This window comes from Clarias gariepinus, chromosome 15 (genome assembly GCF_024256425.1).
Source record: "Clarias gariepinus isolate MV-2021 ecotype Netherlands chromosome 15, CGAR_prim_01v2, whole genome shotgun sequence".
NCBI lineage: Eukaryota > Metazoa > Chordata > Actinopteri > Siluriformes > Clariidae > Clarias > Clarias gariepinus.
The window spans coordinates 25,702,977-25,726,086 of record NC_071114.1 but is presented as its reverse complement, the minus strand read 5'-3'; the positions used below and the strand labels follow the sequence as shown (position 1 = coordinate 25,726,086).

Genomic DNA, 23,110 nt, shown 5'->3' with positions numbered 1-23,110 from the left:
ACCGCACAACGTGTATCATCAGCGAAAGAAATGTGGAGGTTTTGGTTAAAGTTAAAAGGAACTTCAAAAGCTTGAAAAAGTAAAAGAAAGTAAAAAACGTAATGGATGATATCCCACTTAATCTGCAAATAGAATTGTTTTCAAATACTCCACAACCAAAACTGTAAATCATTTTAAATAATGTCGAAAAAAGCCATGTTAGAAAGACACCTACACCAGAGCGCCATAAAGATGGAGAAGAAGACGGTGGCCATATTGTCGAACAGGTGGCTGGCCCTGGCGGTGCCGCAGGCTTCAGACAGCTTCCAGTAGTTGCATACACGATCGCACAGTGGGCACATGGTGATGTTGTTCCTTGAATCACAGATCTCCATACTGAAGCATGCGGGAAATGGGACAGAAGATCAGCAACATGGTATTGCTTTCCCGAAAATGACTGTAACATTAGCTACTGTTTTAAATGTAAACTGTGAAAAAGAGATGTAAAAGAAGTAGCAGTCGCATTTAGGCAGATTTTAACACATGCAGTATAATCAGTGTGAAGATTTTATCATAGGACTGTACAGTCAATAGCAACATTTTTAGTTTTTCTACAGTATATATATTTATTTATTCTTTTTATTTTATTTATATCAGTTTTTTTCTTGTCCTATGGTATTTGTATCTTTTTAATATGCAGCTACTGGAGAAAAAATTTTCTTCGGGATCAATAAAAACTTATCTTATCTTATCTTATCTGAACTGGATTTTGCTCATCCAAAATTATGAGAACCACAGCCAGCCCAAGTTGTTGTTTTAATCAAAGTTGTTACTTCTTGACTCTGACTCTGACCAAGTCATATTAGCAGAGTTCTTAAGTATATGCATTCTTTGCAGCATTTAACATGAAACACAGACAGAGTTCATTACATGACGTTAAATCTGCAAAAACAAAAGGATTAAAGTATGACACATCGCAGTAAATACAAAATGTCAAGTATTTAATTGTTTGCTCTAGGGTTGTAGGAGGGATTGGACTGTCTTCTGTTTCTGTAGCTCTCAGTTCAATCAAATGTTACCAGAGATGTTCCCAAGTCACAAACACGAATCAAGCTTTCAGTCATACAATAAATGCATACAGTATGTTTCTAAAGTATATGCATCACATTACATTGATTATCATTCAAAATGGTGAACATGGTAAGGTATAAAAAAAAACATCCACCACAGCTCGCAGTGCACATTGCCCAGCAGGCACATAGCCCAAGGCCTCTGACCCAGCTTTCATGGGATGTGACAATAAGACTAATCCATGGATGCCCCACCTTGCACCCCACAGCACACAGAGGATTCGCTGCCAATGTCCCGGTGCCGGCCACTACAGCACGCCCCCAGATGATCTGTGGGGTTATGTCCCCAATATATATATATAATGCCATTACATCATTTCTATGGAAAACACTGCAGTTCGCATTATATTTTCCATTCTGCTAATTTATCTTTATTAACCAATTTGATTTTGGTCCAAGATAAGAACGTTAATTAGTATTTGCTCCTATCATGACACATCTTTGAATTTCCTATACTCTTCCTGGGAAGAAATATTACAAGTAGCCAGAAGAACACATTGAATAAGTGGTGATAACCAACATTTAAGTGTCTGTGCTTATTTTGCCCTAATAATGCACTCAACGTATTAATAAAGACAAAAGATTGCACAAGTCTGTTGTGCATTTTGGATGAAATAATAATGACCTTAGTTACCCTTTCTAAACTTCTGTTATTAACTTAATAACGTTTGACACAAATAAGTCCAGGAATTCATTTTTTGAAATCACACCACGTTTTTATTAGCCATAAATGATGTCATGGTCACAAGATACCAAATGGAAGTGCCACAGCTTATATGCGGCGACTTGTTCATTATTCGGGGGGAACTTGCATTAAAGTTTATTTTCTTTAGCTGACTTGGGCTAATTCTTTTACCTACAATGCAACATTACTGACTCCGTTTGCCATGGCCATGTTTTAGTTTAACAGAATTTTCTGTATGTTACTGGGTTACTTGATACAATTTTGTTTAGTTTTTCCTCCATTTAACTATGTCTTTTATTTATGTGGGAATAACACTAATAAATTACTACTAATTCAGTCTAATATGTTATGACAACAGGCGATGAAATTCTTCTCTTGAATTTTTGGATTGGATATCCTAATTATGCATGTTTTTCTCAACTCAAGGCATTTAAATCAAGATTTATGACTCTTGGGTTTCTAAACCAAACTCGTGTCCCTGACCATCACTGTCCACACAGGCTTATGGATGCAAATGCAAATGCAAATAAGAAGCGAATGCAGGACAAAAACACTGACCTGAATTTAATGTTAAAAAGCTCCCCTTATAAGGAAATAATCTGATATACTACAAAATACTATGCATTATATTTATTATTATACATACTTTTACATAAATAAATTGTTCATAATATATGAATGCATTATTATTATGATTATAGATATGATACAATTTTGTTCCCATCTTTGTTTCTGATGTCAATGCGCCTGTATGCAATATACTATTTTGGCATACAACTATTGCCATACAATAATGTAGTACAGTGTTATATATTGATTTTATATAAGGGTGTCTTCAATTCAAACTAGAACTTGTGATGAAATTATCATAAAAATTTGACAGCTATCTTGGGCTAGGAGTTATTGTGACATTTCCTGTACAGTCCATTTTCACATTTTTGGACTTTAAAGGGGTTCCTGGGAGGCCGGTGTTTCAGACATGAAGCGGGCAGTCCGATCAGTGAGAAAAAGTTCCGCCTTGATGCTATACAAGCACTAGTGATAACACTGGGATAAGTGTAGCAGGGGATTGTGTAAAGAAATAAAGGTAGCATTTACTCTCATAACTGTGTTCTGTTATCCTGCACAATCAAAAGTCCCACTTTGACCTGAATGCTTGTCATGTTACACATTATTTATCAGACAATATATGTGAAATGTATTAATCTTTTTCCTCACTAGCGATGATATATTCCACTTGACAACTTACAAATATCTGCAATAATTTTATATTGCAATATGCAATATTATCAATGTGTTAGATTACACATATATTTTGCTGTCTTAGGGTCTGTTAAAATGCTTTAGTGTCCGTTAATGTGTTCCTTTATCTGGATAAGCTTCGAAAAAGAAAGAAAGGCCTGATAGAAAACAATTAATCACATAAGCTCTTAGTGCAGTAGGTCTCTGTATGCTCAATCTCCCTGCACAATAATGCATTACTGTTAGAGTAAAAGAAGTATTCAGTGCTGCTTTGAAAGCTTCAGACGATAAAAGGGTACCAGCGGTAGGCATCCGTTCGCATGTATTTAATCTGTGTCTTAAGTGCAGCTCAAGAGTGCGGGGAATTCAGTGCGTAAGCTTGAGAACTGTCATTACAGACTACATTAGTGTCCATTATGACTGCAGACAAGTATATAACAACTTTTCTCCATCTAATTACAATGTGTTTGGAAGTCCATCAGGAGGCTAGTTGAGTAACCGACTGTTAGTACGGTAAATTAGAGAAGTTTTACCTGCATAACTGCTTCTTTAATTACGTTTGTTTTTAACTTCCTTACTTGGTGTACTGGTTTTGCAGTAAACGTTACTGGGCATGGTTTCCTATAAACTCGGAGATGTACGGAACCATGCCTTTAACATTCATGTGCGTCTCTGTCTCTGCAGGTTTTGCGAACACAGGGTGAACCTGTCCTGCTGGAACATTCAAAATGTAATCGACAAATATTAGCGCCTGCCTAAATGTGCTACTTAGTAGGCGTTCCACACAAGTGTAGTTTCAGCATAATTAACAACATTGCATTGTGGTCACATGTATGTATGATATGTTCCCATAGTGAAACCCGTGTTTGTAGATTGACAGGACTGACCTGGGGATATTGGAATCCACAGTGATACAGCCGTACAAGAAGACGATGACACCGATGACGGCTGCTGGGATTAGCATCTGAGTGTACACACCCAACCAGGCAAAGTACAAACCGATTTTCTCTCCAAAATACTTCCTGAGTTCGTGAGTGCGTGAGACACAGAGGGAAAGAGATAAAGAGAGAGCAAATAAAACGGATCACTTAGAAAACACTCATGAGTACACACTTATAATTACACAATGCTAAGTAGTCTTAATTATAGTATTCATTGCACGATGATCGAAACTGGCTCATCTGTCTTTCACTTTTGAACTATTTTCATACAGTATATGCCCATATTGAAATGCAAGACATTTTAGGTTGATTTATTAGTTAAAAAGGTCTGAAAACATTAGGTCATCTTAAATGACACTTTGTCCCCATTGGAATGAAGTCATTCCAAATTGCCCATGAACCATCCATGTTTTTCTGATGATGTGGGCTATAAAGCTAACCACCTTCATTCACATCCCTGAATACTGTACCAAGTTCCTCTCTAATCTCTGATCAAGCTGATGTTCTAGTGTGGAATAAGTTGAAATACAGTATGAAGAGAAACTTGTGAGATTCACAAGACTGTCCACCACCTCCATGCTTTATTCTTCTCACTTTTTGACTACATACTGTAGTAAGGTAAGAATTTAAAACTACTTTCACCCCTGTTAATTACATACATTAGTATCAGTCAGTCACTAACTCTCATCGCTCACCAGTCACAGAAGGGTATGTGTTGATGGTACAAAATAACAGGTTTAATAAATAAATCACTTTTTAAAAAAATTATAGGGTTTGAAAAATTGTTGTTGTATAAAAGCAATATCAACTCGAGGTCATGCAATATCATACATCACAGCTGTGCTGATATTAAGCACAACAGCAATAGTACAATTAAAGTAACCTAAATAAATTCCAGTTGTTCTTATCAGATTTTCATGATATCTTCTCAGCAACATTCATCCTAAAAGCTTTTAAAGCAGGTAGAGTATTCTAATTGTTGAGGAATCTCAGTCAGAACAGGGTTCCAAATCATTGGATATACAGTACTGTATAATGAAACACTGTAAAGGCAATAAGTGGCAAGTAGAGAACATACTGTACCATGGGAAGGCATGGGGCTTTAATAAGGGTGGAGGGAATTAATTACTTTAAAAAACCTTAAGGCTCTTGTTAAAATACTTTGTAAAAAAAAAAAAAAAGGAATTTTACTTTTCAGTGGAACAACGACAGTGAAACGAGATTAAGGTTTTGGAATGGTCCATCCAGAGTTCAGATCTAAACCCCTTAAAAAATCCTAGTATCCTAGTATACATTATTTTTATTTTTATTTTTTTGTATTAATTTGATTGTTTTTACTTTTAAGATTATTGGTAAGAGTAAGGACAAAATGTTTATATATGATTATATTATATTATTATATGATTTACTTTTTGTCTCACAAAAACATGAACTTACCAGTTTTTTTATATCCATTGTATATATGAAACTATATAATAAAGCAATCATGCAATTTAATTCCAAAAATACAGTATATAATGATTTATAAGGTCATAAATGCTAGTAATGTGTGTATATTATAATTTTGGTTTGTCAGTATATTTAGTTGCCATGATATTCTCAGTAATTCATATAACAGTTTGTGCAACATTATAATGTTCTAATGATCACATTATTATAATATTGTAATGTTGTTTGTCTTTCGGCTGCTCCCGTTGAGGGGTCGCCACAACTGACTAGCCGATCTGCCAGAACTTGGCACAGGTTTCACGCCGGATGATCTTTCTGAAGCAACCCTCCCGCCTTATCTGTGCTTGGGACGGCACTGCATCCAATTGGGTATTGGCTGGGAATCAAACCCAGGCCTTCTGCATGGCAGGAAAGAAACCTACCACTGAGCCAAAAAAGCCCAATTTACATATAAAATGTATTAGAGTACTTTTATTTTGTGGCAATTTAAGCTTGTTTTTTAATAAAAACAACAAAAAAATGTCAGAGATTGTCTTTGATTAAACTTGCATAAATGGTTATAAATTGGGATGTAATCACAATTTCTATCGGTTAACATTTGGATCCTGTATATCCTATAGCCCATCTACCATCAAAAGTCCTAAAGCACTATAATTATCCATAATGTCGAAGTGGAAAAACTGCATTACTCACTCCCCTGTCAATTGTGGGTGTCTATGAGGTCATTTTTGTGGAGGAGCACAGTTAATGCTCAGGTGTCCTGTGACGTAGCATGAAAAAACACTTCACACTGTTTCACATGTCTCAGAAGAAGCATGTGTTCATGGTCTTTATTATTTTCTGTGTGGCTTGCTGGTCTGTCCAGGTGTAATGCAACGGAAACATCTTTCTTTAACAGTTCTTACCTGATCAATCCAATGGGCTGGTACATGTAGAAAAGGCTGTATCTTGCCCACTGCTCGTATAACACCTGCAGAGAAAATGACTGGATTTCAGCAAGCGTATGATCAATCAAGTGCAATTACGGCACTTGTCAGGATGGCAGGCCTGCAATGATTAACTTCCCCCGCGTAATGGGAATTGGGAAATGCAAACTAAATGAACAGTGATGGATTTTATAACAACAATACCAACTACAACAGCAAAACATCTGATGTCGAATTTAGTCTCTAATGGGCTTCCCGCTCTGTGCCACTAGAACATGATGTATAGAATGAAATAAACAAGACAGCTTCATTGTGGAGCTACTTGGCTGTGCACAATAAACAGATCAACAAAGCATTTAGATGCACGTGCAAGTCTCGGGCATAACGAAGCATCTCAAACACTCAGAGGACGAGTCCAAATCCAAGGAAATGACATAGCGGAGGGCACTATAAATCTGTATATATATCTGTATTGTCTGTACTGCAAGTCCCTCTGAGCATGTTTACAGGAGTTACACTTGGCAATACATTTTTTCACCGCCAACACGCCTGTTGACGCACAGCTCACAGATGGTGAAGTGGGAAATTATACTGTTGCCTTGGTGACACTCACACACTCATAATTATGCCTTGTTGAAAGCAGAGATCTCGTCTAACACCACACTGGGCCGCCCTGACAAGGCCTCGGTCTTCGCATGAGCACATTTATATTTCGGTCAATATAAACGAAAATTAAAATCATCAGAGGGTCAGATTCACAAAAGGCTTTTGGTGCAGAGTGAGTAGTTTAACAGTTCTTGCTAAAAGCAAATATACTAATTGAAAACACTTCATCGTAAGTATCTAACACTTATCATCTTGGAAATTCTTAAGTGGTATATTTACAGCCAATGGAAGAATTTTGGAGATGGATGAATCTAGAAGGGAGAACATTGGATTTTTAAAACAATGAATTAAATAAATGCTTTAGCATTTATGCCTATATATTATTATACACTTGCAATGACTTAAAATATTAAACTCAATAAACAACCAATTTTCACATATTTCTAATTACCAGCTACTGCTGTAGCTGTCCTTCATTGTTTTTGTCACGTTTCTGACACCAGACGCAGGTGACGACAGTGCTATGAGCATTAAAATGTGTTGGACAAATGCCACATAAATTCCAGACTGAACACAATCATTCATGTGTCATGATGATTAATTGGATATGTCATGTGTCTGATCCATGATTACATAAAAAACAAAAATGTTCTGCTCAGGTTTGATTTAAAAGATAATAGACTTTTCTGCCCCACTGTATTGTACACTGATCAGCCATAATGTAAACATCACTTCCAGGTGAATTAAATAACAGTGATTATCAATTACATACCAGTAAACAGGGGGCAACATCGTAGGCACCCAAGGCTCGCTCGTGATTGCGGGGACCAAAATCTAGGCTAACCAGTCTGATTCCACAGGAAAGCCAATGCAGCACTGATAGCCATGATAGAAAGCCACCAGAACTCAAGGCCATCGACCTAGCCTCCAAAACCCCCACATTCCAACCCGATGGAGCTCCCTTTGGAAAAAATTCGATCTGCAGAGATCCTACCCCTCAACCCACAGCACCCAAAGAATCAGCTGCCAGACCCCACAGTACTCCCCCAGACGTATCCCAATGGCACAAGGGGAACCCCAAACCTAAGTGGCTTCAATGTTAATGTTTTAATGTTATGGCTGATCGTTGCATATTGTACAGTAATTAGATTTTTCTTACCTTTCTATCATTCGGTTCAGCCTCAACACCGTCAATGTCTCCCTGTAACGGGATAGTAATGTATGTTAATGCATATATTCGGATCTAAAGTATTGACATCATAATTACTGTATGAACAAGTGTCAAGTATAACAAAACTTTATTTAGCTTTATTTAGTTTCCACTGTAAATATTTGACGTGCAAACATTGTGACACACAAAACAAAGGACATTATATATATATATATGACACACAAGTGAAAAAAGCAAATATTTTACAAGTAAAACTATAAGTAAATATTTTGTAACAGCACATGTTTTGGCATTACTTACATCGTGTAGAGGGTAGGCTGATGTGTAAATTCCCTGAGCAATGAGTGTGTTAATGCCTACAGACATAATAATAATAATAATAATAATAATAATAATAAAAAATTTTAAAGCAATTTTTTAACAATTTAGACTCTAATTAAAGAAAAACTCCACCCTTAAACACTATAAATACTTTTTATTGAAACATAATTTTATTTGTAATATAAAGTTTGTAATATAGTTAGTGATAAAGGTAATAATTTCCTGGTTGTTGTTGTACTTTTATTATTTTTATCAGAGGTTAATGGCCGTGTGCATTTCTGACATCACAGTGTTAAATGCTAGCAGACTTAGAATGGAATAGGAAAGTTGAAGATAATTAAATATAATTATTCAGCGTCAGCAGTTTCACTGCTTCTTTTCCTACTCACCATTTTACATCCATGTTTATGACATACTAACTGGAAAGATTAAGTTGTACCAGAGGTAGCAAAAGCTTTATGCGAAGTGTAAAAATGAAATGCAGCTCTCTGCCGAGTTAGGACAGAGATGTATATGTATATACTGTATGTATAAGTATGATGTATATACAGTAGGCTCAGAGATTTACAAAAGGATGATCGTGATAGTAATGTGAAAAAAATCGTAAGCCAACCCTCATTTCTTATTATTTTGCTTCTAAAGAGCCAGACTTAAGGAATAGTTCTCCAGGGTTCCTGAAGGACTGTTTTGCCTCTCATTTTCAATCCGGTCGCTGTACCTGAGCAATTTTCACATGAGTGTTTTTGTTTGTTAAGCCACACAGTGACCTATGAATCATTCAAGCATAAAAAACATCTCACTTAAGGCATTAACTAGTGAAAAACAGGTGCAAATGATGAGAGATGATCAGGCTGGTGATTAGTACACTGGTGATGTTGAATGCTGAGTGGCTGGAACAGACGAGAGGGGGAATGAGGTTGCTGCTGGCGTTGTTGCATAAAGTTTTTAAATTGTATTGTCTGTCACAGATGCTCCAATTTCTTTTAGGTAATCTACATAATTAAATATATCATTCTGATATTCAGGGTGGATGTTTCCTTTGACGTTTTGCATCGAAGCATTTGTAAGTACACAAACAATTCAGTTAGGCACAAGTCCATGACTTCACTTCATTTTATTTGAACTCTTGTGCTATTAATCAATCAACAAGATGATAGGATAGTACTTTAAGCAGACTCCAGAAACTTTGCTTCTAAAATGAACAGGAGACGGATATGCAGTCTTCAAAATGACATTATAGCACTTACCCATGATTTCCTTCACTCCTATGCACTTTATTCGTTTTATGATCTCGCACACCTGAAACGAGAGAAAAGACTTTCGATATACTCCTCAAATCATTCTGTCTATGACTGAAGCAGAGCTGCAGAATGAAAGTTTGCACTTTATTTTGTGCAGTGTGTGGTACAGTCATCATGTTATCTATTTAATGTCATGCCAATGAATAGGCAGAAGACAGCACAGTAGCGGTTGCACCGGTACTCACGATTGAGGCACGGATTTTACTGTCGAAGAAGGAATCTCTGTCTGACAGATCAAACCTGGGAAGAGAGATGCAATATTAATGGGGAAAGTTTAATTCAGCTCGCAGTTCTACATTTCATGTGAAGCCATTTATAGGCAGATTATTACTGTATAAATACATCACCCTACAGTACATCTCCAGCAAAGACACTCTAAGACAGCAGCAGCTTGTGACCATAGATTTTGGCGGGGCAGGACAACATTAATAATGACATCGCTTAAACTAAATGAAGTCATGTCTCTTTTGCTATAAGCTATTACCTGGTCCATTTTTAGAGTTACCTCCTAGAGAGCAGACAACATGCTGTACCGCAGTCTAGCTGCTCATTTCGATGTCCAGTACTGCTGTTCACACAATAAGTGTGTTTTCTAAAAAACTAGTACCTCTTTCCTAATCTTTGCATTATATCTTAGAATAGAAATGTAAATTGTAAATCATAAATAGATACACTGTCTGCACTCGTTGGCAGAAATGTATTAGATTTAAGTTACGTTAAGCCTTTATTCGTCACACATACATTACTGCACAGTGAAATTCTTTATTCTTCGCATATCCCAGCTTCTTAAGTTTAGTTCGGGTTGCTAGAAATAATGACCTTTGGGGTTGTCTGGTTTGGCTCAGCTATGAAAGCAGACATCAGAAGACTACAAAGGACAGTTCGGACTGCTGAAAGAATTATTGGCACAAGCTCTGTCACTAAAACAAATTCCTTGTACGTGCAAGCACACTTGGCAATAAAACTCTTTCTCATTCTGATTCTGATTCTTAATATTTTAAAATGAAGCTCTGGGAAAGTTGTCATTAACTGATCCTAATCCACAGAAAATGTCTTTTGAGAGAGTTTCAATGGACATCTATATGTACACGTTGCAGTCCCCATTGTGACCACTATGAAATAATATCAATATGGAGCTCAATTTGCATTTTGGCTGCTCAGCAAGTTAGAAATCTTTTATTGGCTACCGACACACAGCCTCATCAGCAATTGTTTTACTCACAAGTGCAGTTTTTCCCTGGAGAATGGATAACAGATGTGCTTCTCTTGATGAGGGGTCTTCTCTTCGATTTTGGGCGTCAGTGGTGCAGACAGTCTTTGGATAAACTTGTTGATTGCACGTATATGAGTACTTCCTTGACCGACTTCATATTTCTGAAATGGTACAGAGAGGACACTGCTGGCTGGAATACGCTGTGTAATCAATACTCAATCCGCAAAGCTATGCACTATAAGAATAATGCAATATAATGTGTATACTTTTCTGGTGGGCATCTTAAGCTTCATGAACTCCGCTTCTCGACAGAGAACTTGCCAGGGTGCGTGGATCTTCAGGAAACCCACATCTGGAATTTTAGCCTGAAAAGACAACGCAGCAAAAACAGAGACAACCACGGCGTTATTGCTATTGCACTCTAGTGGCATGAATAATTAGAAAAATAACCTAAAACATGACTTAAAAATGGTTAATTTTGTCTGATGACCTATCAGGATAGGGAAAAAGGCAAACGAGAACAAATTCTGCAGTGTGTATGAGGGAGAATGGGGATTCATTTAGTTATCTCCGGCTGGAGGGTGTGTTATGTAAGATTATCTTCATGTCCCACTCTTGTTATAACTGCCAGCCCACACATCAAGTCTGACCCTGTCTGTACAAACGCAACACTGCATTGTGTCATCAAAAGCACAAGTTCTAAACTTTAAGCAGGCAGGGATCCTTAATTGTGAATAAATTACTCCCCCCCCCCCCCCCCCCACCCCTTATATACTGTGTGTGTGTGTGTGTGTGTGGGTGTGTGTGTATATATATATAAGATGATATTATTACGATAATATAATATTATAACAATACCCAGGTGCCGACTTATATTGTGATTTTGTAAGTATCACCATTTTATAAACAACCCAATTTAATATTCCTTTTTTTATATAATTTTGTTACAATTTGAACACCCTCCCTCATCTTCTATACTGCTTTATCCTGTATTCAGGGTCGCAGGGACCTGAAGCCTATCCTTAGGGCAGTTTGGGAACACCAGTTAGCCTAACCTGTATATCTTTGGACTGTGGGAGGTAAACAGAATACCTGAAAGAAATCCACCTGGCATGGGGAGAACATGCAAACTCCATGCACACAGAGACGGGAATTGAACCCAGACCCTGGAGGTGCAAGGCAACAGTGCTAACCACTACACCACCGTGCCGCAGGTTCGAGAACCTTTAAAAAAAAGCTGTCATAATTCAAAAATGTTATACCTTAGCTTTACATGAGTATCTACGTTGTGCGCATTCCTCACAGCTTTAGTTTAATCATTTAAAAGACAAGGACACCATTTAAACAATACAAACTAACTTGAAATTTAAAAGTTTAACATTTATGTTAAAAATAAATGAAACAAAAAAAGCTGAATTTTACTGAGCAGTTTCTACTTACGCCAGCTTCTATTGCACATAATTTTCGAGACCAATTTGCGCTCGTTGTGTTTTAAGACTGGTGTAAGAGTGTGTAATGAAGGGGCTTGAGACTAATTCCCTTGCAGGCTTTGGAGGGAAAAGGCTGTTCGGAGGCTTTTTAACACGCACAAGGTTAGTTTATGTAACTCAATGAAAATGCGTTTTGGTTGCAATGCTCGGAAGGCCATGCCTCGGTTAGGTCTGAGGCTGATCAGATCAATCTGATAATTCTGCTCACTGGCTAATGACTGGTGCAGCTCTATTACAGTATAAATGTTTAAGAGGAAAAAAATCTATTTAAATAGATTTTGGAGTCAGTGTGGCGATACGTGAATGGTTGGACTAACATGTTGCTGTTAGTCTTTCGGCTATTGATCATCCGATCTGCACATAAGTGGACAGTGTTTTATGCCAGATTATTCCTGATGCAACCCTCCAATTTTATCTGGGCTTGGGACCGGCACTGCATCCAATGGCAAGGGTTTAGGCATTGGCTGGAAATTGAACCGGAAAACCCACCACTGAGCATCTCTACTTACTCTCACTTATCGTCTATACCGCTTTATCCTGTATTCAGGGCCGTGGGGGGCCTGGAGCCTATCCCAGGAGGCTTAGGGCACCCTACATACACACATACACTCACTCGAACACACACCCACACACTATGGGCAATTTGGAAATGCCAATTAGCCTAATCTGCATGTCTTTGGACTGTGGGAGGAAACCAGAGTAGCATCTCTACTAATCATGTTAAATAGTCAATTATATTGTGAGCTAACTGTTTACTAATTATGCAGCGCTTTCATTCCTGCATAATTGCTATATTTACTTACAAAGAAAGCAGATTCCAGTGTCTAATTTGGTTTCATTTGCGAATTCCTTCTGCTGTACGAGTTAGTATGACACTAAGTCAAATGTCAGCAAAGGTAAAAAAAAAAAAAAACGAAATGGATTGCAAATCTGATTTCTTTTAAAAAGGTGGCCTCAGTGGTTAAGAAAATGAGATGAGCGAGGGTTAAATGGAAAGAGGCATAATGTACTAATTGAATGGACTGTGAAGCTATAACTTGTGAAAATAGGATTTATGGATATAGGCTTTGCTACAGAGCCTACAAAACTAGTGAAAACCTATATTACACATTTGTGGAAAGAAGAAGATTCTGCGAGGGTTTAAGCTGACATGAAAACACTCTTGTGGTATCCAACATGAAGATTAACCTATAAAAGACCCCCTTAGAGGAGCAAGTCAATAGGGCATGCAATTATAGGAAAATAACCCCAGGCATGGTGGTGTGACATGACACCCTTAAGTGTGTTATCCCTTATACTGTATATCACAGCATAACAGTTTTATTAATTAAAGAATAACATTTTTTATGATTAGAACATAAAAGTCTTGTGGACAAGACATGCTTTAATGTCATGTTTCAGCCTCATCTCTAACTGTTACAAAGCTCTGCCACCAGAGACTACTTCCAAAACTGCTAAATAAGCATCATAATATACACGGGGTGTTCAAGTCAAACTGGGACTTATATAATACAGTATATAATCCCCTGCTACACATTTGCACTTATCAATTATCCACTGTTTCACTAGTGCTTGAATACTATTCAAGTAGAAGGTTTTTTCAGTATGCCCAAGCCATGATCAGACTGCCTGGCCCAAAGAACTTCTAGTCGAGTTTCTGTGATGTGCAAGTGGTGTTTTTCATAATGCATTACCAATATATTCATTAAAAAAGTACATACAATAATAGATATAGCCTATTATTTATTATTTATACAGAAGTTTGCAGTATTTCAGTCTAACACAATATAAGATGTACACTCACATCTTCCTCCCTCTCCAGGTCAAGTCCCATGTCTAAAAGCTTATGTTCAAACTCTTCTCTGAGGTGTTGCGCGTTACTGGCACTCTCCGGGTCGTGATGAGTGGTGTTGGCCTTGTCGCGTTTTCCCGTGCAGCAGCAGCAGTCTTTCACGCTTTTGAAGGTGCTAGAGGAGTGGTGGCGTGTGTGCTCAACTTTGTCTATTGGGTAGGTTATGATGTAATCAATGCGCCTCTTGCCATCCTCGAAATAACCGTCTTGGTTGGACGGCTCAGGTACCTTGATTGTGCTTTGACTTTTCATCATCTGTGGGCAGAAAGAAAACAAGGCTGGGTGAGAAAGTGTGTTTACGTGTCAGGTAATTCACAACATGGACATGTATGAGTCAAATTAAAGGAGTCGTTGTTGAAATTGCTGTCCTCGGACTCCTGTCCCCCAACCGATGTATGTTTTGTGAGACTGCCTTTTAAAGGTCCTATATTTTACAATTTCTTTACCAAGATAAGATAGGTCTTGGAGCTTCTCCAAAGTGTGTCTGGTAATGTTCCAGCTGAAATACCCCTCATATAATGTCTTTATTGGTACGTCAAACTCCTCCATTTTAATCTTCTTCTAAATGCTGCCGCCCCACCACCAAGCGCAGAGCAGACTGAAAAAGCTGTTGGAGAGTATCTTCTTTTATGAGGTCACAATAAGGGGAAATCTAATTGGCTTGTTTAAGCCCTGAACAATATGTATAAATGCACGCTGGAGATCCATTGCAACTTTTTAATGTCATTTCTATAATAGGTCTATTTCATGAAAAAAACATTTAAATAAACTTTATTTTAGCTGCTCCTATTGAGGGGTCACAACAGCAGATCATTCAATCCATGCACAAACTGGCAAAGGTTTTACACCAGCTGCACTCCTTCCTCACACAACCCTCCTGTTTTTCTAACCAGGCATGGGACTGGCACTACATGCAGTATCTGGGTAATATAGGGGCTCAAACCTGGATCCCCAGATCTCCAAATCAACAACCTAGACCTAGAGTCTTAGCTGCCTGAGCTGAAATAAAGTGGCAAAACTAAGCAGCTCTCTTTCAACCAGGTGTGGAGCTCATTTCTAAGTTGGAAAAATATGAACGGAGGCTGAAATGCAAATCACACACTGGTTGGCGCTCAGCACTATATGACAGCCAACAACTTGTGTTGGCCAAATTCAGGACATGCAAAGCCAACCATTACAGCCAGTATTTTCAAACTGCTGCTGATGCTATGTAACAGGGCATGGTTACACACTATAAAAGGCCACATCAGGAGGGTATAGGGTATTAGTATTACGTATAAGTAACGTTTTTCATAATGTTCGTCCAAAGAGCCAGACTTTCTTGTATTTGGAATGCAGTTCAAGCTTCCTGAAGGACTTTTCTAGCTCTCATTTTTAGTCCAGTCCCTGTATCAGAGCCGGTTTAGTGGATTGTTTTTTTTTTCTTTGTTAAACCAAACAGTCACTTATAAATCATTCAAGCATAAAAAAAACATCCAGACATGAACCAGTGAGAAACAGGTGCAGATGATGACAGATGATCAGGCTGGTGGTTAGTGTACTGTACTGCTGATGCTGAATGCTGAGTGGTTGGAACAGATGAGAGGGGAAATGAGGTTGCTGATGAGGTTGTTACATAAACATCCAATTTTTATATTGCATCTTTAGGCACTTTCACATTTTTATATCGGTCAGGGCTTAAACAAGCTATTAGATTTTCCCATATTGTCACCTCATATAAAAAGATACTCTTTCCCAACCTTTTCAGTCTGCTCTGCACTTGGTGGGGGGGGGGTCAGCATTTAAAAAAAAGAATGAAATGTTTTGTCACAGTGAAACATTTGTTCCCATTTCTACATAATTTCATTTACATAATTTAATAAAATCTAATAGGAAGAAATTCATGGGCTCAATACTTTTGCACAGCACTGTACTGTATACTGTATGTTAAAACACAGCAATTTGACAAATTCCTTCATGCGATTCCGAACCAGAAGAAATACAATATAATAAGCATATCTACAAATTTGAAGTCACACCCAACCATACAAGCAATGGCATCTAGCTTCCTTCATATTTTTTTTTTTTTTTTGATGACTATTATTCTCACGTATAAAATACATGAACAAACATTGCTAGAGGCTTGTTGGTTTAAGAGACAACACCTAATAGAAAAAGTCAAGATGTTTACTCTCTAAATTGCTTGTTCATCCAGACTTTCTATTCATTTTACTCCTAACCTATGAACCCGTGCAAAAAGGGCTAAGCAATGTGTTTCATTTACAAAAAGGAACCTGTGGGCTAACGCACAAACACATAAAAAATAATAGGTGTACTCTGACTGCTAAACTTTCAAGTCAATATTTGCCTCTGGATAATGGACTGTAATGTTGATTCTCACGACAGCCGAGGTCTGTAAAAATGTCACCATATTAGTCAGAATAGAGGCTCTTAGCGTCCTCTCATATCTCCAGAGCGCAGCTAATAGAAAGAAATCTCACCAATCATGCACCAAAACACAGGCATAGACGTTTGGGAAAGGGACATAATCAGTTGCAGTGTTTACGGAGCTCTTTTCGCACACACGCTTTACTTATTTATGATGCTGTCAGATGATCGACTCCAAACACATTACAGGAAATTGAATTTTATGATTTATTGTGGTGCTGTGTTTATAGAAAATAGGTGTTAAGAATGACCAGGGTTGCACAGATATTGGGAGCTAAAATCAAAAAGCACATATCAATTATGGCAAATTACTTGGGGAAGAAAAAAAAAAGCTTTTTATTTAAAAGTATAAATGAAAAAGAAAGGCTTATAAAAAGTGAATACATATTTAGTTATGTTTCAAAATATGGAACATATTGGACGATACATTTAGGGAACAAGGACATGCATATGAATAGTTAATATTGTGCAAATAAGTATGCTTTTTTTTTTTTACATTTGCATGCATATCATTTTCCTCTTTTTCATAATTGTTTTGCACACACAAAAGCTACAAACCTACATTTTACTCAATAAAACATAATATATGATAGATAATAATCTATAAACAATTTGTGCACATGCAATGTTGTTCAGTACTGTGCAAAAGTCTTGAACCACGCCTCATTTCTTCACATCAAATGAAATTCAATTAAATAATCTAAAAATGTGGAAAATTTTTAACTGCACTATTCCTTAAGACTACATTAAAACATACAAAGTCTGTTTTTTGGAAGCAAAATATAATAAAAATGTTTGCACAATACTGTACTCCAGGACAAAATTTGATTCTGGCCTATCCGCTTCAGCAAAGGAAAGTGGCCAGGTCAACAGTGAACCAAAGTCAGCAAGTATGCAAACAGAAAAACAAAATTCGAATGCAAATCCAAAGGTGTGCCAACAAATATGCAAAAGTCGGTGTAAGGAAAAGAAAATACAAAATGGTGCAACCGAGGAAGTGTATAGAATGACTCGAAAAATATCATGTTTGCATAAATCTCATTATCCAATGAACATGACAGAGGTGCAGACATGAAATCCCCTGACCAGAAGCTCTTAGTATCATATCATCACTTATTGATCACTACTGAGATTGAGGAAGGACTATAAACTGTACATACTGTACACACATTTGTTGACTCAATCACATCCAGAGGCAATTTATCAAAGCCAGTCCATCTACTAGCATTTTTAAGGGAGGTGGGTGGAAATAACAAGCCAATCAATATTTTTCTCCACTAGTTTGCTTTGCAAATGAGTTGGACATTTAACAACCAAAGCAGTGGTTGCTCTAATACAGCAGTGGCCAAAAATATTGAGACAAAAATGAATTCAGTGTTATAACAATGTTATAATTTGTTATTTATTATTATGCAATGAAATTGCTTTACAACAATCAATATTTAGATTTTAAGTCCTCTATTCTTAAAAACCTGGAGGATCTGACTGGGCATGGAGTCAAAAAATGTGTGCAGAATTCTGGTGTCATTCACTCACATGCCGGTATGATTGCTTCCTATAGATCATGGCAGTTGAGTTGAGAATTTGCCCTGGTTTTAGCTAATTTTTGTGTAGAGGTGAACACCTCGGCTACAGAAAGTAAAATACCTGCCAGATATTTGTTCCATCCATTAACTAAACCTGCTGATTCTAATGATCACTTCTCGTCAGCCAGATAGGTGAGAACTAAGTAGTCACATCACTGTTTTTGTGCACAGGGAGAACTATGATACACAGCATACTGTATGTTGTTTGAATACTGTTGGCCACTACCCAAAACAACAAAGGTGAGCAAACGTTTTTTTCCTTATCAGTAAATTTATGATATTATGATATTTCACTTACTATAGTATCGTCTTCAGCCCATCCGGTGTCCCTGTCACTTTTGGACTCCCGTACCCTGGCTCCTTGGTCCTTCACCGGGACCGAATCGTATACGTTGTTCCGCCACATCTCGGCCTCCTCTCCCAGCTCGGAGAGCTGTTCCTCTGTGCTGCTCTGAACCAAGCACGTTTCACCTGCCAGGAGAAGCAGCGAACAAACACTAATTAACTCGAATTATATGTTTCCCTAAACGGACATACAGAGTGCTAATCAGAGACACTGCTAAAGTCATACCAGCCTACTGTGTGTCGCTTCAACAGAGAAATAGAATGTTCACAGACTTCACATTGTGTCGAGCCACAAATAATAAGACTACTCTATATTTATGGCAAACATGAGACGACACAGTGAACTGAACATGAATTTCACCTATTAATTATAAAAGTGTAAGATGATTTATCACATGCGTATAAATGCAGAATTACTGTGACCTTGTTAAATAATATTATTGTAAACATTTATGCTTTTAAAGAGCGTGTTAAATGATATGCTTAATTGTATGTATTTGTACAAGAACGAATTTCACTGTGCAGTAATGTATATGTGACAAATAAAGGCTTAACTTATACTATAAAGATGTCACAAAGCATTGCAGCATTGCTCCTGTTATTCCTTATGTTATAGAAGCTATAAATCATAACCCCCTCATGAGCCTTTCTTTTCCTTTCTTGGTGCTAATAAGTCACATGGTAGTGTGTTCTAATATTATGCTACATTGGAAACACGCAAAACCACGTAATACTTATTAAAACAAATATTGTCAAAATGATTTACAATAAACAATTATTTCTCTGATTAATGATTTATTCATTCATGAGGCAGAAACACACATCGGATGGGTTGCTAATCCATTTTAAGACACCATGCACACATTTCTTTGTATTTACCATAGACCGGCCACCTACTGGCTTGTTTTAGTAGGTCGAGAAAACTGTATACAAATTCCACATGGACACTGGGAGAGCATGTGAAACTCATGACTATAATCCAAGCTCAGGAACGAACTCAAGGCACTAGAGCTGTGGGGCAAAAATGCTGGAAATGCCCCCCGTTACTGATTAATCCTTTTTCCTTTTTTCCCCCCCCTTGCCTCATTTTATGCCTTTAAGTTAAGTGCCTTTAAATACTGACGGCTTTTATTTTTTAATTATTATGATGTATGATTTTTTAGATTTTCCTAATTTAATTTAAGTGGACTTCTAAACTTAAGTCATGTACTGGAGGTGAAAGCTCTGGCTTCGGCTGGATCGATGTAAACCAACAATTCATTCAACTCTTTCAAACCTACAGCTGGAATTAGAAAAATCTATTTACAATTGATTTTCGTACTTCAAACTGTGTTTCAAAGTGTGTTTTGTTCAAGAAAGAGTCATGCTTTAGTGCCACAGTGGAGGCTTACTTCCTGCAGCAAAAAAAAAAAAAGGGAAAAAAAGTGCAACCAACAACCAGAAAGGTCAGTTCTTTTAAAACTCTGTCAAATGTTTAATAGAGAAAGTCAAGTATACTGTAGACAGCTTTCAACTGAGAAATCTTTGATGTTAATAACACTTGGGTTTTCCAGCCGTAACAAAGCAATGATTAAACTCAGTGTTATGGAACGCATTGTTTTAGATTTTCTTTACTGTATATACAGTAGCTACAAGTTTTTTTCATTATTAATCAGAAAATGTATTTATAAAATATATGATATTTACCTATTACCATTATTTACTACTAATAAATATAAATATAAAAAAACATAATATACACACGCAAAATCCTGGTATGGTTATTAACGCTTACATTTCTAGTTTAACATATAAAGGCCACGCCAACAGGAAGTAAATACAAACTTGTGTGTGGAATTGATTCAGCAGTTAATCAAATTCCAGACAAGTGTAAATAACAATGTAAATTACAGTTGAATCAGGGAAAGAAAAAGAAAAAAAAACTGCCCCAAAGGTCTATAATTACAACAAGCGTTCAAGTCAAACCAGGACTTTTAATTGCACAGAATAACAGAACAGAGTCATAATAGTAAAACTAGCTTTCTTTCTGAATAATCCCCTGCTGCACTAAGGCACGTATCACAGCGTTTTACTTGTGCTTGGATATCATCAAGGTACAGTAGAAAGTACACCAAAAGCCATGATTGAACTGCCTGTTTCACGTCTGAAATGCTGGCCTCTCAGGAACTCCTGCAGCAGTCCAAACATACAGTATGAAAATGGCTTGGAGTCAGATCAAGACTGTAAAGGGGATGTGGCAACAACTCCCAGCCAAGTTCCTGTAATGTGTGAGTGGTGTAGATAAATGATTGTGTATACGGTTCCCATAGACAGATGCATCTTTTCTGCAAATTGGCAACAAGTAAAGGGTAAGGCATTCTGAGCCGTCTCGGGCCAGGATTGTCATCTACAGACATACAGCCTTCTTTAAAACATTTGTACCATTAAAATGTTTTACTGTCTAATCACGTGCTTGAAGTCTTCTGTACAAGTCAATTGGTTTAATACTTGCATTTATTAAAAATGTTATCATAAGCCCAGGTTTTGACTTAAACGCCCTTCAAATTAAGAACACTTTGTACGTTTTAAACACCATAATTATATTTAATTTTCGCAGTAAATCACACACCCATACAGCACAGCTTGTCGCATCTTGAAGAACTTACAAGGCACAAGGTCCTGACTTAAGCAAATAAATTTACTGACCCTTACACGACAGTGACACTGGAGACTCCTTCCATTATTGTTACGCAAACTACACACACAAAGACCCTCAAACCTGGAGATGCAAATCCACATTGCTAACCACTATGTCACTCTAACTGCTTTTTAATCCAAGCTGCGACTTGTACTTAAACATCCATTTTATAGGGGCTGTGGTGGCTTAGTGTGTTCAGGAGTTTGGCGGTTCGAGACCCAGCTAATCCAGGTTGCTGTTGTTGGGTCCTTGAGCAAGGTCCTTAACCCTGTCTGCTCCAGGGACGCCATATAATTACCGATCCTGCGCCCTGATCCCAACCTACTGAGATAAAGCTGGGATATGTGAAGAATACATTTCCTACAGTTTTTTACCTGAGCCCACAATAACGAACTGTGAATAATGAACACAATAACTTAAACATATCTTCTCTTATACTAAACGTCTAGTTGCCAATTCCTGCTATCCGTTATCACCCAAATGAGAATAGGATCCTCTCAAGGATTTCTTCCTATTGCCATCTCAGAAAGTTTTTTCTTGCCGCCATCGCCCTTGGCCTGCTCACCAGGGACAATGTGATTATTTTGACAATGTGATTATTTTGAGAAAATATGTACGAATTTTGATTCGTACATATTTTCTCATATATTGCTTACAGATTTTCACACTGATTTTTTTTAATTCTATTAAGCTGCTTTGCAACAATGACCATTGTTAAAAGTGCTATAGAAATTGCTGCTGTTGAGTGCTTGAGCAAGACCCTTAACCCAGTCTGCTGCTCCAGGGGTGCCGTTTAATGGCTGAACCTGCACTCTGTCCTAAACCTATTAACATAGGCTGAACAATAGAACATTTCACTGTGCATATATAATATAAAAAGAAAGTCTTAACTTAACTTATACAAATAAAATTGAATTGAACTGAAATAAAGAATTTCACTGTGTAATAATGTATAGTATATGTGACGAATAAAGGCTGGACTCAATTCTTAACTTAATTCTTTTTATTTTTATTTTTAAGGCTAACATACAAACCATTATTCATTATATATATATATATATATATATATATATATATATATATATATATATATTTTTTTTTTTTTTTTTTAAACAAAATTATTACTCCTACCTGGCTTTTATCAGAAAAGGTAGCCAAATGTTTTCCTTAATGCAAATCCACAAATTTAAATATGGACTTCTGAGGTGTCCGCAAGTAAGAGATACAAGGCTTTAAAAACCATCCTGCGTTTATTATTTTTTTTTTTATCAGAGGAAACATTTTACCCAATCTGGCAACACAGGCAACGAGGGAATCCCTCAAACTACTGTGGTGTCTATCGCCTGCGCAGTGGAACGCGCTCCGTGGATGCGTGCGTGCGCTCTTGGCAAGTCACGCGCTCTTATTTACGCATAGACAAGTGCGCGCCTTTCCTTGATGCAAAAAAAAAAAGAAAAGAAAAAAACAAACAAAAACGTGACCTAGTCTTTTAACAGTTCTCTGAATGGTGTGGTGTTGGCAGCCACTGATTACACTATCAACAGATTATCGCGCACATACACACAAGAACAACAAAAAAGCCCCCAGTGCTGAATGAGAATGCTTGGAACGGTTAACTGAAAACTCCTACGTTATTCGCTTTACTCACGAACACTGATCAGGAATCTACAACAGCGTGTAGGCACAAAAATTCAAGATGCCGCAGAAGGTTTTAAATTTTTTTTACTTTAAAATTTTTTTTTTAAACCATACATGCACAAGCGCGTGTG

The 23,110-nt window shown here is 37.2% G+C and overlaps 1 protein-coding gene across 2 annotated transcripts in view; it reads right to left on the bottom strand.

The window, feature by feature from the left end:
- Positions 1-23,110, bottom strand: part of ano1a (anoctamin 1, calcium activated chloride channel a) — a 36,876-nt gene that overhangs the window by 11,970 nt on the left and 1,796 nt on the right. For both annotated transcript variants that reach the window (XM_053513254.1, XM_053513255.1), the window contains exons 2-12: positions 18,618-18,790; positions 14,259-14,561; positions 11,231-11,329; positions 10,974-11,125; positions 9,937-9,991; positions 9,698-9,749; positions 8,430-8,485; positions 8,118-8,159; positions 6,332-6,396; positions 3,924-4,058; positions 215-375 (exon numbers count right to left, since the gene is read on the bottom strand). In XM_053513254.1, coding sequence (XP_053369229.1) covers positions 215-375; positions 3,924-4,058; positions 6,332-6,396; positions 8,118-8,159; positions 8,430-8,485; positions 9,698-9,749; positions 9,937-9,991; positions 10,974-11,125; positions 11,231-11,329; positions 14,259-14,561; positions 18,618-18,725 — 1,228 coding nt within the window. In that variant the 5' untranslated portion in view covers positions 18,726-18,790. The remainder of the gene's footprint in view (positions 1-214; positions 376-3,923; positions 4,059-6,331; positions 6,397-8,117; positions 8,160-8,429; positions 8,486-9,697; positions 9,750-9,936; positions 9,992-10,973; positions 11,126-11,230; positions 11,330-14,258; positions 14,562-18,617; positions 18,791-23,110) is intronic.